The following is a 12,626-nucleotide window of genomic DNA, read 5'->3' on the forward strand; positions in this document are numbered from 1 at the left end:
ACCCTCGCCAGGCCCTGGGGCGCTGCCGTCCTTGGGGGGCGCGCCGTCCAGATTGCAGTTTTCCTTAACATCTGTGCTGCTCGAACCTGCGGTGCCCAGAAAGAGTAACTTACAACGCCTTCGTTGCAGGATCTTGTAAATGCAAAATTTATAGATTCCTTTATCTCTCTTTGTAACTGGTTAAGTGATGTGTGCTTATATATCTTATTCCTGGCTGCACTTTTAACCACAGAACTATCCGCCTACACTGGAACAAGCAATTTGATGTTCTGCTAAATAATGGCTAATCCTGTTTCTATTTAGTATCAACGACTGCTTTTGCATCAAAAGGTGAATCTTCAAGTCATCTTTTTCTATGAGAATATTCTGAAGCATCTAAAGGTATCTATTCAAGCTTATCAAAATGTGGAATAAACGAATCCAAGAAGACCTTACATTAATAATCTAACACCAGTATCAACAAAGCGCCTTTTATTCTAGCATTTCCTTCTTTTCAAGGCTGTTTCTCATCCTATACCCGTACTGGGCTTTCAACTGCAGCCTTTCCAGAAGAGAAAACATGATTTAAAATACACATTCACAAGTCACTTAGTTTTTCTGGTTTAAAATATTCAATTAATATGTGCAGTTGTTTGATTTGGTTCATGGATAAGTCTTAGAAAACTGTTTATGTAAAGTGTTCTGGCCTTTTAGAAATTATTTTGAAGGACACAGCTTCACTTCTGGTGCTCGGTTAACATTTTTTCAATATGTTATGGGGGCCGATTTGTCTCTGAATCCTTAATACACCCCATGATACAAAAAAACATATAAGGCCAGACATGAAGACTGACACGCTGGTGGTGGCCACGGCTTCCCAACTTCCTGAGGGTGGCAATGTGCTCCTTTTTAGAAAAACAAATATTTGATGAAATTACAAAATAATTTGGTTATACTACCTTTTAAAGGTAGTTTATTTTTACAACTAATAAAAATAATTTCTAGAACTCTAAAAGTTCATGGCAAAATAAACATGATTTTAACTTCAAAAAAATGGGAATAAAAAAGCACTCACTCTTCTCTTTAAGTTTATCAAGCTTTTTGGAAAAGAGAAAAAGCAGTAACTTCTTGTTTTCCTAGTTAGCTTGCATAGGCCACTGGCTGCAGGAAGCACATGGTTAATGACCACTGGGCTTCACAATACTGTTGATGTGAGTGTATTTAAAGCCCTACTGCTAACTTTTGAGAATCCACAAGTGTTTTCAGCAACGGAATATTGCTCACAATCATAAGCTGGTTTACAGGTGCCCCATTAGGTGGCCCCCGCTCCATCTCTATTACTTAACGTGAAAGAAGATTCTGACTATGCTAAAGAGGCCATTTCTATTACTTAACGTGAAAGTAGATTCTGACCATGCTAAGGAGGCTGAAGATAGCCATAAAGACCTTCCAGCTGGACCCATGGGAGGCACTTAACGTGGCAGCAAGTCTGGGTCCCCGGCTGCCAGTGCCCACAGTTCAAGTTCCTGGGCTCCGGGCTGCCATCCTCACTGAGATGCAAGAATGGTGCTCATGTAAACAGCCACAGGGAGACTGGCTCTATCTCTGCTATGGCTGAGATTAGGACACTGCTAAGCCTTCCCTGGTGGCTCAGACAGTAAAGCATCTGCCTGCAGTATGGGAGACCAGGGTTCGATCCCTGGGTCAGGAAGATCCCCTGGAGAAGGAAACAGCGACCCACTCCAATATTCTTGCCTGGAGAATCCCATGGATGGAGGAGCCTGGCAGGCTGCAGTCCATGGTGTCGCAAAGAGTGGGACACAACTGAGAGACTTCACTTTCACTTTCACGCCTTCCTGGGACTCACTGCCTCCCAGGTACACCTGACACACACACCACTTTCCCAGTTGACAAAGTTGACGGAATGGACACTAAATTTTCATTTATAACATCCTCCAGCAAAAGCTCAATAGGTTACTCCTTTCGGTGCTCCAAGGAAACAGAAGGTTAGAGAGGGCAGAGCGAGACAGAGTTTAGGTTAACAAGTGAGCGAGAGCACGGCACACCGCACGGCTGCGTACATTCTCATGTTACTGCCAAACAATTATCAGTAAAGAAGTCAAGTCATGGTAAACATTCTGACATGCATTTAATCAAATGTTCATACTCTCTGAAACCAATGCTTTCCTTTAAGAAATAAAAATAGTGTTGATTATAGAAAAATACACTTTCTACAAGAGAGTTCACATGACTTCTACATTCTTCTGTGCTTCAGTTCACGTGGCTTCTACGTTCTCATGTACTTCAGAAGCTCGGAAATGCTACTCATGCTCTACTTTCCTAAAAACGCTTCTACATAAAGGCAAATAAAACACCAGAATTGCAAGAAGACATCCCACCCTCACAACTCTTCTTAAATAGATGCTTTCTATTTCCATATCATGCTATTTTATTTCATAAATGTGAATACTAATCATGATAAAAATGATCATTGCTTTCAAAATGACAGAAAAATATGGGACTGGCATTTCAGTTTCAGCACTAGAACCAGCAGCTTATCTTTCCAGAAAACGTATTCAGAAGGACTCTTTATCTAGTAACTGACCCCCAGAGCAGTCTGGGGACAGTTACATAACCTACAGCATTGTGAAGCTTCCTCCCAAACCCGACGGCCAGCACCGTGGACAACAGCTCACAGTCCTGACAGCAGGGGGAGGGCTGCATGGGTGACAGTGGGCGTGGGGAGTGGGTTGGCCCCAAAGCCCCCCGAGAGTGACCGCTGGGGCAGTGGCCTGGAGAAAGCGCGGGCAGCCAGAGGCCGCACCCACGCCGCCATGTGGCCCGAAACCGCACCTGGTCACGTCTTCTCATGCCAGCGTCCTGGGGGTGGCCTCCCACATGAGGGCACACAACTGCAGGGTCACCTGGCAGAGACCCAGCAACCCACGGTACCCACTACCCTCGGGGACAGAAGCCTGGATTCTGTGAGCAGACAAGCTAACCCCAACGCCTCAGCTATAGGCTCTGGGTGAGGCCGCAGGACGCTAGGCTGAAGTGTGTCCTCATCCCGAGTGACCGTTCATCCCTTACACCCATGGGTTCTTCCAGGGACACCTCAACACACACAGGTAACAGGAAGGGCACATATCACACACACCAGAACTCTCAGGTCTCTGCTGTGACCTCCCTACAGAACACGCCCAGCCTCTGTGGGAACCTGTAACCTTATCTAACTGCTCTGCTACCTGGGATCAGCAACAAACAGAACAGAGAAGTGTGTCTACTGACTCTTTATAGGGAACAGGGTCAAGGGTGGAGCCAAAGACAGGGAGGGCAGTGAGGAGGGGCTTCAGCCAACTCCAGCCCTGAGGCTCATCAAACAAGACCAAGAGACTTGTGTGAGCCCTTCCCTCAAAGTGCAGGACAGCCCACTGCACCTGAAGGTTCTAGGCACCTACACGGCCAATCTCAAAGGCCACCTTAGATTTACACAGATGGAAATCACGGCCATTGTTACGAGAAGCACATAGGGACACGAAGCATGCGGCTTTATGGCGTGTGTGCCTGGAGGCTGGGCCCCTCCTTTCAGCCATGTGCGCTGGGGCCCCAGGGCGAAAACAAGAATAAAAATTCAGACAAACCGCTATAAGGAAAACGCCCACAGCAGACTCCGAGATCTACTGTAGAGAATATATGAAAATTAAACACATGCCACTGTGAACAGGCTGTATCGAAGGAAAAAAATAACCCTCCCCAAATCGGTCCCATTGCATAAATTTACAACACTAAGATTTTAATAGAAAAATGAGCCACTTGACACTACAGGATAGGCCTGGATCTTACTCATGTTTTCTTCATCTTCTATATCCATGGCAAAATACTTCTGAGGGTTTCTTGACTGGCGGAGGCTGTTTCTGTCTGAAAGACATCAAGAAGACCACACTGAGTGTACAAGTAATGTAAGTCTCCTCTGTGGGAAAATGGCAAAACAGGATGGTTAGGTCTGCCCTCTGGACAGCATTCTGATGCACCCACATCCTGAGCACATACCAGGAACCCCAGGGTCCCGGCCAGGACTCTGCAGCTGGGGTGGGGGTGGGGCAAATTTCAGGCCACGTTGCAAAGGGCAGCCTGGCTTCTGGGGTCAGGACCATGGAGAGCTCCAAGCCAGGGCAGGGTGAGGACCTATGCATCCCAGACTCATCAAGACAGACCCCAGACAGACTTCAGGCCCGGCTGCCACGTGATCTCTGCTCTGGGGAGACTTCAGTTTTGGGGTCATAAGATAAAGCTGTGGAGCAAGAACAAACATGCCTCAGCATTCACCCCACCAGTCCCCTCTCATCTTGAGCAGCATCGCATGGATGACATTAAAAAGCAAGCAATTCCTCAAATCTGACCTAATTTCTTAACTATGTATAATTTATTATTTTGTTGGCAGGAGAAACCACAAGAAATCCTCAAAGAACAATTATTCCAAATATAATTTTTAACAAATTCAAGAGTTTCCTCTTCCTAAATATTTTGGCTGTACTTTGCAGGATCATACTAATGTGTTTGCTGCTGTTTGGTTGCTAAGTCGTGCCCTCTGCTTGGTCCGATTCTTTGTGGACCCGATGGACTGCAGCATGCCAGGCTTCTCTGTCCTCCACTATCTCATGAAGTTTCTCAAATTCATGTCTATTAAGTCGGTGATGCCATCCAACCATCTCATCCTCTGCCACCCCCTTCTCCTGCCCTCAATCTTTTCCAGCATCACGGTCTTTTCCAATGAGTTGACTCTTCCCATCAGGTGGCCAAAGTATTGGAACTTCAGCATCAGCCCTTTCAACGAGTATTCAGGGTTGATTTACTTTAGGATTGACTGGTTTGATCTCCTTGCTGTTGAAAGGACTCTCAAGAGTCTTCTCCAGCACCACAATTTGAAAGCATCAATTCTTCGGCACTCAGCCTTCTTTATGGTCCAACTCTCACATCGTACATAACTACTGGAAAAACCATAGCTTTGACTGTGGTGGCAAACTGATATCTCTGGTTTTTAATATGCTGTCTACATGTGACATAGCTTTTCTTCCAGGGAGCAAGTATCTTAAATTTCATGGTTACAATCACTGTCCAAATCTTGGAGCCCAAGAAAATAAAATCTGTCACTGTTTCTACTTTTTCCCTTTCTATTTCCAATGAAGTGATGGGATCGGATGCCATGATCTTTGTTTTTTGAATGTTGCATTTCAAAATAGCTTTTTCATTCTTCTCTTTCACCCTCATCAAGAGGCTCTTTAGCTCTCCTTCACATTCTAGAGTGGTATCATCTGCATATCTGAGGGTGCTGATATTTCTCCCAACAGTCTTAATTCCAGCTTGTGCTTCATCCAGTCCAGCATTTTTCATGATGTACTCTGCATATAAGTTAAAAAAGCAGGATGACAATACATAGCCTTGATGTATTTCTTTCCCAATTTTGAACCAGTTAGTTGTTCCACGTCCGGTTATAACTGTTGCTTCTTGTCCTGCATACAGGTTTCTCAGGAGACAGGTAAGGTGTTCTGGTACCCCACTCTTGAAGAATTTTCCATAGTTTCTTGTGATCCACACAGTCAAAGGCTTTAGCAATGAAGCAGAAGCAGATAATTTTCTGGAATTTCCCTGCTTTCTCTATGATCCAACTGACGTTGGCAATTGGATCCCTGATTCCTTTGCCTTTTCTAAACCCATAATAAAGAATCCCATCAAATTGCCATTGAGGAAAAAAGAGATTGGCAAATTTTGTAGTAACATGTTGCTTTGTATACAAATTAAATTGTAAATCAGTAAAAGGCAAATTTACTGCTTTTAAGAAAATGGTGATGAAAATGAGCTCAATCATGCTTGTATCTTATACATCTCTCTCATATAACACATATATAAAATAGTTTCCATGACAATCATTTGTTAATAACACTAACCCTTACTGTGTATCTGGCAAATACAGTTAAATGAGTTAAAACTTAAATGGGTTTCTGTTTCTTGGCTGTGCCGTGCAGCATGTGGAATCATAGATCCCCAAGCAGGGGTCGAACCTGGGCCCCTGCAGTGGAAGCAGAGTGTTAACCGCTGGGTCACCAGAAGCCCCTCTGAGTTTCTATTTAGACTCCTTTATTCAACAAAGTGTTTCAGATAGTCTTTAAAGTATTAATATTTTATATTCATGAATTACTTCAACATATATGTTTCTGAAAATGTACTATAGGAAAAGCACAGTACTGGATACTGTAAGAACCTAAAATGAATCAGATGGACTCTGCAACTGAGAAAATTAAATAAAAATATTGTCTGGATAGCTGACTATATTAAGGAATTACTTTTGATCATTTTAGGTGTGGAAATACTGTTTTTATCTTTTGTGATGTATACTGAAATCTTACAGATGAAATGGCACCTGGGATTTATTATAAAAGATGACCCAGTGCAGTGGGGCAAGTAGATACAGATGAAACTGGGGAGCTGGCAGTGCTGGTGCTGCCAGGGTGAGGGCTCAGGCTGCGGTTCTGTGTTGGTGTGTAACCTTCCCACTATGGAGGCTGTTAAAAGTAATGCCCTTGAGATCTAGCGTGGACATGAGTACCCCGGGTGAGGCATGGGTGCTCTGAGGAGCCTCGTGCGGTGGCTGTGCTGAGCCTGGAGGGGAGGGGCCTTTGGGAAGCACAGAGGCTGAGGGAGAAAGGACTTACTGCTGAGAGACTCGAAGACCAGTCTTGGAAGCAACCACACAAGCCGTCCAAGCACCCTGCTCTCTCTGGCTGAGAGCTGGACTCGAAGCGTGCAGAGGGGCTCATGTGGTGGCAGGTCAGAGGGCACGTCCGTCCCCTCCCCTTCAGCCCGACTGGAAACCCCAGACGGCGCAGCACAGCACACAAGAAGGCTTGGGCAAGGGGTGGGGGAGAAGATGGCAGACAGCTGGGACCCGAGGATGGTGTGGCTGCAAGTCCCCTAGTCTTCTGCTTGCATCGCCACCCCAGACTTGGAGCTAAAGACACCAGCAATCTGGAAGCCCCACTGGGCAGACCCAAACTCCCAGAAAAACTGTCTCTCTGGCCAAGGGCCCAGGAGAGGCCCTCCCAGCAGGACAGGAGACTGACAGACTGAACTGCCCATTCCAGCCAGACCCCAGCCTCCCACCCAGCAGGAATACGGGGTGGGGGAGCCTTGAGTCCCATGCCCTCTGGGCTGTGACGACCCCTCCCACCCTGCCTGCGATGCAGTCAGGGAGAAGGGGTGGGAGCCTGGGCTGCCCCCACCCCGTGGCACCCAGGTGCTTGCCCCTTCCTTGCTGGGGTGGCGCAGGAGGCCCCACCCAGCAGTGCCAGTGGAGGCCAGGAAGCCCAGACGTGCACTCCCACTGGCAGCAATGAGGCAGATCTCACCTCTGTTACAGAGGCCACGAGAGAAAGCAGCTGAAACAGAGATTCAAGCAGGATTCGGATCAGGGAACATAATATGTCCAGGTTGCACTTGAAGTCACTCACCAGACTGAGAACCTCAAACTGAATGAACGAAGGCAAGAGATGCCTACCCCAGGACGTCAGCATTATCTGAGAAGGGCTTTCAAGCAGCAATCAAAACAGAAGTGGGAGGGATCAGTAACCAATCTCAACACAGCCTATACAGCCCGCATCACCAAGAGAGACAGGCAGACCACACAGAACAGGACAGGGGACTTGGAGACCAGCCCGCACAGCAAACCTGCTCACTGTTGACAAAGGCAGACAAGCCACGCGGTGAGGGGAAGACGGCCTTGCCCACAGACAGCGCTGGGCCAACCAGCCATCTTAGCTCACACCCCACACAGGTCCTCGGAATGAACCACAGGCTTAATACAAAGCATAAAACTAGAAAATTTTCACAAAAATCATACCCCAAAACCAGGACTGGGCGAAGAGTTTGCAGACTAGCCATCAAATCCATAAAAGAAGAAAATGATAAACTGGAATCCATCAAAATTTATGGCTTTTGCTCTGCTAACAACCCCGTTAAGAAGAGGAAAAGACCAGCTATGGACTGTGAGCAGATATGTGAAAACCACGCATGCAACTCTCAAGAACAGAACACACACTCACATGAGGAAGAGACATTTCACCAAAGACTGCACGCAGACAGAGACACACAGGAAATGACGTCCATCGGCATCAGCCACAAGTGAAAGGGACTAAGAGCCACATGCATCCTCCACACACCTACGAGAATGGCTGAAGCAGAGGGCTGACGACCCCAAGGCCAGCAGGCTCAAGGCGAACTGGATCACCACACAGCCACCTGGGAACCAGTCTGGTGGGTTCTTAAAACTAAACACAGACGTCGATCCCAGAGAAATGAAGACTTACATTCACATTAAAACAAACAGTGTGGGCGAATGTTTACAGCAACTTTTTTCATAACAGCCCCGACCCAGAGACAACCCAGATGCCCTTCTGCAGGGGCCTGGCTGGACACACTGTCGGCCGTCCACACCAGGAGCACCACAGGCAATAAGAAGGAACAAACCGTCAACACACCACAACCTGGATGAGTCTCCAGAGGACTCAGCTGAGTGGAAAGGCCAACCCAAAGGTCATATATGTTACACCTATTTACACACTGGGAGCCTCAGGCAAGGCAGGCTTGAACTGCGTGGGTCACTCAGACACAGATTCCTCTCACTAAACGCATACTGCCCACTGCACATCCCAAGGCCAGCTGAAGCCAAGGACAAGGACACAGAAGGCCGACGACCCATTACATGGGTTTTTGACGGCAGCTCTGGTCAACACTCAACCCTGCGCAGTTCAAGGGTCAACTTTCAAGGGTTCCTAAAATGAGAAAATCATAGAAATAGGGAGCAGAGCAGTGGCTGTGGGGGTCAGGGAGGATGTGGGCGTGGCTACAAAGCACAAGGGGGTGGGGGTCCTGGTGACAACAGATGCTCTGGACCTCTCCCTGGGGTCTGCCTCCCACTGAGACTATATACCGTGTAAAGGGAACACAATTCCCCTGTATTCACAGCTGCTTGTGAATGTGGGTTCTCTCAAAATAAAAATGTCGATTTAAAAGTAGGCAGAAGGTACACAGCATATTCATATGTAACTAATCAGTGACTGGTGTGCTGAGAGGCTGGCTTCGCTGGGGTCTAGGACGAGGGGAACACACGCCGGCAGTGACCCTGACGGGCAGTCTGAGCCACAGGAGGAGTCCTGTGGCCCCAGAGTTCACTCAGTCTATAGGACGTGCCTTGTTTTCCTGCTCTTTCATACCCAAGTCCTAAAAAAGGACAGGGAAAATGTCTCACAGTAGAAAATAGTCAGGCTGTGCACCGTGCCGCTGAGTACGTGTGTAACAGAATGGAAGCCGGAGACCTCTTACAGGGCAGAAGCTGGCACTTCCAGCTTGCACAAATGCCAGCTTTCATACTGAAGGTTATAAAACAAAGCAAAATAGCAAATACAAGCACTTCAGAGCATTTTACATAACCATTTTTCTTTCATTCTGAAAAGCACCTTATAGGGCCTGGACCACAAACACCGAGGAATGAAAACCCCATCAAAAATCCCATATGAACAAAATTCCAGCAACTGCCAGTGAAAGAAAAGCTCTGTTTGATAGCAACATTCGAATAATTTCTTCATTTTGCAGGATTCCCCTAAAGCGTTAAGAAGTAGGCAGTGAGGTAGGAAAGACGATTAACCTCGGCATCAAAAGACCTGGGATTTCAATTTAACTTGGCTCCAGTTATAATCTCAACTCTCCTTTTTTACAGTAGAACTGGACACACTGATGCTAAAGTTTATGTGGAGAAATAATCAGATTTGAATAATTAGGGAAACTCTGAACTGAGGAGCAACGAGGTGGGGCTGGTCCTCCCGGACTGGAAAGGATGGAGCCCCAGAATGTGCTCACGGCTCATGGATGCAGAGCAGAGAGACAGACTCAGGACAGAAGGGCTTCCCCAGCACTGACCAGTGCCCTTTATAACAAGTGGGGCCAGACCCTGGGTGACCCCTGGAGGAAGAGGAGGCTGGAGCCGCCAGGGCCCTCAGTCAGTGTCGGCGTCAGCTCCCTGTGGGTTTGCGTCTGACTTCCCATAACGCCACCCAATGGCAAAGCTTTACTTTCTAAGTGGCTGGTGGGTAGATGGTCATCTGTTGTGTGATTCCTTACACACTTGTAGGTGTTTCTGATGTAAGATAAAGTATAAATAAATACGTAAACTATAGCATTTCTCTCTGCATCTTATCTCTCACTGTGGAAACACCAACCTGCACACATGCCTCCCCTCCCTTGGTGAAAAGAAGGGTTTCTGGAATAAAATACGAAGAACAGGACTTACTCACATTCAAGATGCATCAGAACATGAATTCTCTGTTGTGCTGGTAAAAAAAAAAAAAAAAAAAAAAGCTATCCTGAGGAATTCACTAAAAATTTTAAAAATGTTAAGAGAGACAGTAAACTTGACAAAACTTACTAGTAATTATTACTCATTTTAATCTACCTTATGCTCTGAAAAGGATGGTTTTGAAAAGGTTTTACATATTCTTAATGACTGTTATGGGTTTCAGTTAGGAGCCATACACTACAAAATTTTAAACAGAGAATTGTTAAAATGAAGATTCTTCATGTTAATTCTTTTTACTATAAATCAATCAACTTGTTAAGGGGCTTCCCTGGTGGCTCAGATGGTAAAGAATCTGCCTGCAATGTGGGAGACCTGGGTTCAATCCCTGGATTGGGAAGATCCCCTGGAAGAGGGCATGGCAACCCACTCCAGTATTCTTGCCTTGGAGAATCCCAAGGACAGAGGACCCTTGGCGGGCTACAGTCCATGGGGTCACAAAGAGTAAGACACGACTAAGCACAGCATAGACTAATTTTGCAGCTATGGGAAAAAAATTGAAGGCTGATTCAATTATTTATTTAACAAAGGTGATTGAAGTTTAAATAATCTCAAATTCAACAACTTAATCATGCATGTTTAGAAAATGCATTCATGACTTGTATTTTGCTTCCAATATTTTGCTTTCTAAACAAAGTAGTATCACTAAAATATTCAAAACAATCAACTTATAATACTTTACAATGAAATATTTTCCTTTCTAGGAAACCACCCACATACTAGATGCTCAGTTCAGTTTCCCTTTAGAGACTCGGTACGCACTGGACATGGTTAGGCAGACTGTGTACAACAAACAAGGCTCAAGCACTACTTTCCGAAAATGAAAGTGAAACGCAACAGAGAATAATTAAAATATGCACAGCAACCGACAGGAAGACTCTTGGAGGCAGTTGTATCAAGCTTGCAGAATGCGAAGTTAACACACAAAGACAACTGCTTTCCTACATGCGAGCAATGAACTAGAATTTGACATAAAAAACAATACTGCTTACATTAGTATCACTCCCCCCAATGAAATAAATTTAACAAAATATGTAAAAGATCCATATGAGGAAAAGTACAAAACTCTGATGAACAAAACCAAAGAACTAAATTAGCGGAGATATAATCCAGAAAGACTCAACAATGTTGGTATCGGCTCTTCTCAACTTCACTTATAGATTCAACAAAATCCCAATAAAATCCCAGCAAGGTATCCTGTGGAAACCAACTGACTTGTTCCCATGTTCATATGGAGAGGTGAACACCCAGAGCAGCCAACATAATATGAAGGAGAAGAACAGAGGGGCCCTGGCAGTCTGTGACTTCAAGACTCACTGTGTATACAGCTATAGGAATCAAGACAGATCTGAACAAAGATGGTGGAATAGAAGGACATGTGCTCATCTCTTCCTGCAAGAGCACCAAAATCACAACTAGCTGTTAAACCACCATCGACGGAAGGACACCGGAACCCACCAAAAAAAGATACTACATCCAAAGACAAAGAAGAGGTGTACAACCACAGTAAAATCAAACCCCATACCCATCGGGTGGGTGACCCACAAGCTACAGAACAATAATACCAAAGAAGTTCCCCTGCTGTTGTGAAGGTTCTGAGCCCCACATCAGGCTTCCCAGCCTGGGGATCCAACAAAGGGACTGGGAGTGCCCAGGGAATCGGGCCGAATGAACTTTTGGGCCAACCCAATACAGTCCACTGGAGAAGGCAATGGCATCCCACTCCAGTACTCTTGCCTGGAAAATCCCATGGATGGAGGAGCCTGGTAGGCTGCAGTCCATGGGGTTGCTAAGAGTCGGACATGACTGAGCAACTTCACTTTCACTTTTCACTTTCATGCATTGGAGGAGGAAATGGCAACCCACTCCAGTGTTCTTGCCTGGATAATCCTAGGGGCGGGGGAGCCTGGTGGGCTGCCGTCTATGAGGTCACACAGAGTTGGACACGACTGAAGCCACTTAGCAGCAGTAGTAGCAGTACAGTCCACAGACCTAACCCCACGTTTGTTTTAGAATTTCAACTATCAGGTGAGGGTGGCTCTGTCCACCCCAAAGGTCCTCCCCAGGGAGCCTGGTCCCCACTCATGCTGGGAAGCCCAGTAGTACAAGTACAGTAACATGCACCCACACATATGTCACGGTCAATTCTGGGAGCCTCGGGCCCTCTGTCTACTACTGCTGCTCATCAGCGGTCAGCAACTTCCCCTCCCTGTATCCTCTCCTGGCAGACATGGCGTCACCTACT

General features: G+C 46.1%; 1 protein-coding gene across 1 annotated transcript in view; it reads right to left on the reverse strand.

The window, feature by feature from the left end:
• Positions 1-12,626, reverse strand: part of ADARB1 (adenosine deaminase, RNA-specific, B1) — a 73,382-nt gene that overhangs the window by 40,411 nt on the left and 20,345 nt on the right. The window contains exons 2-4 of the mRNA XM_010834991.1: positions 10,323-10,358; positions 3,823-3,897; positions 3-86 (exon numbers count right to left, since the gene is read on the reverse strand). Coding sequence (XP_010833293.1) covers positions 3-86; positions 3,823-3,897; positions 10,323-10,335 — 172 coding nt within the window. The 5' untranslated portion in view covers positions 10,336-10,358. The remainder of the gene's footprint in view (positions 1-2; positions 87-3,822; positions 3,898-10,322; positions 10,359-12,626) is intronic.

Source organism: Bison bison, unplaced genomic scaffold, assembly GCF_000754665.1.
Source record: "Bison bison bison isolate TAMUID 2011002044 unplaced genomic scaffold, Bison_UMD1.0 scf7180017864037, whole genome shotgun sequence".
In the NCBI taxonomy this organism is placed as follows: domain Eukaryota; kingdom Metazoa; phylum Chordata; class Mammalia; order Artiodactyla; family Bovidae; genus Bison; species Bison bison.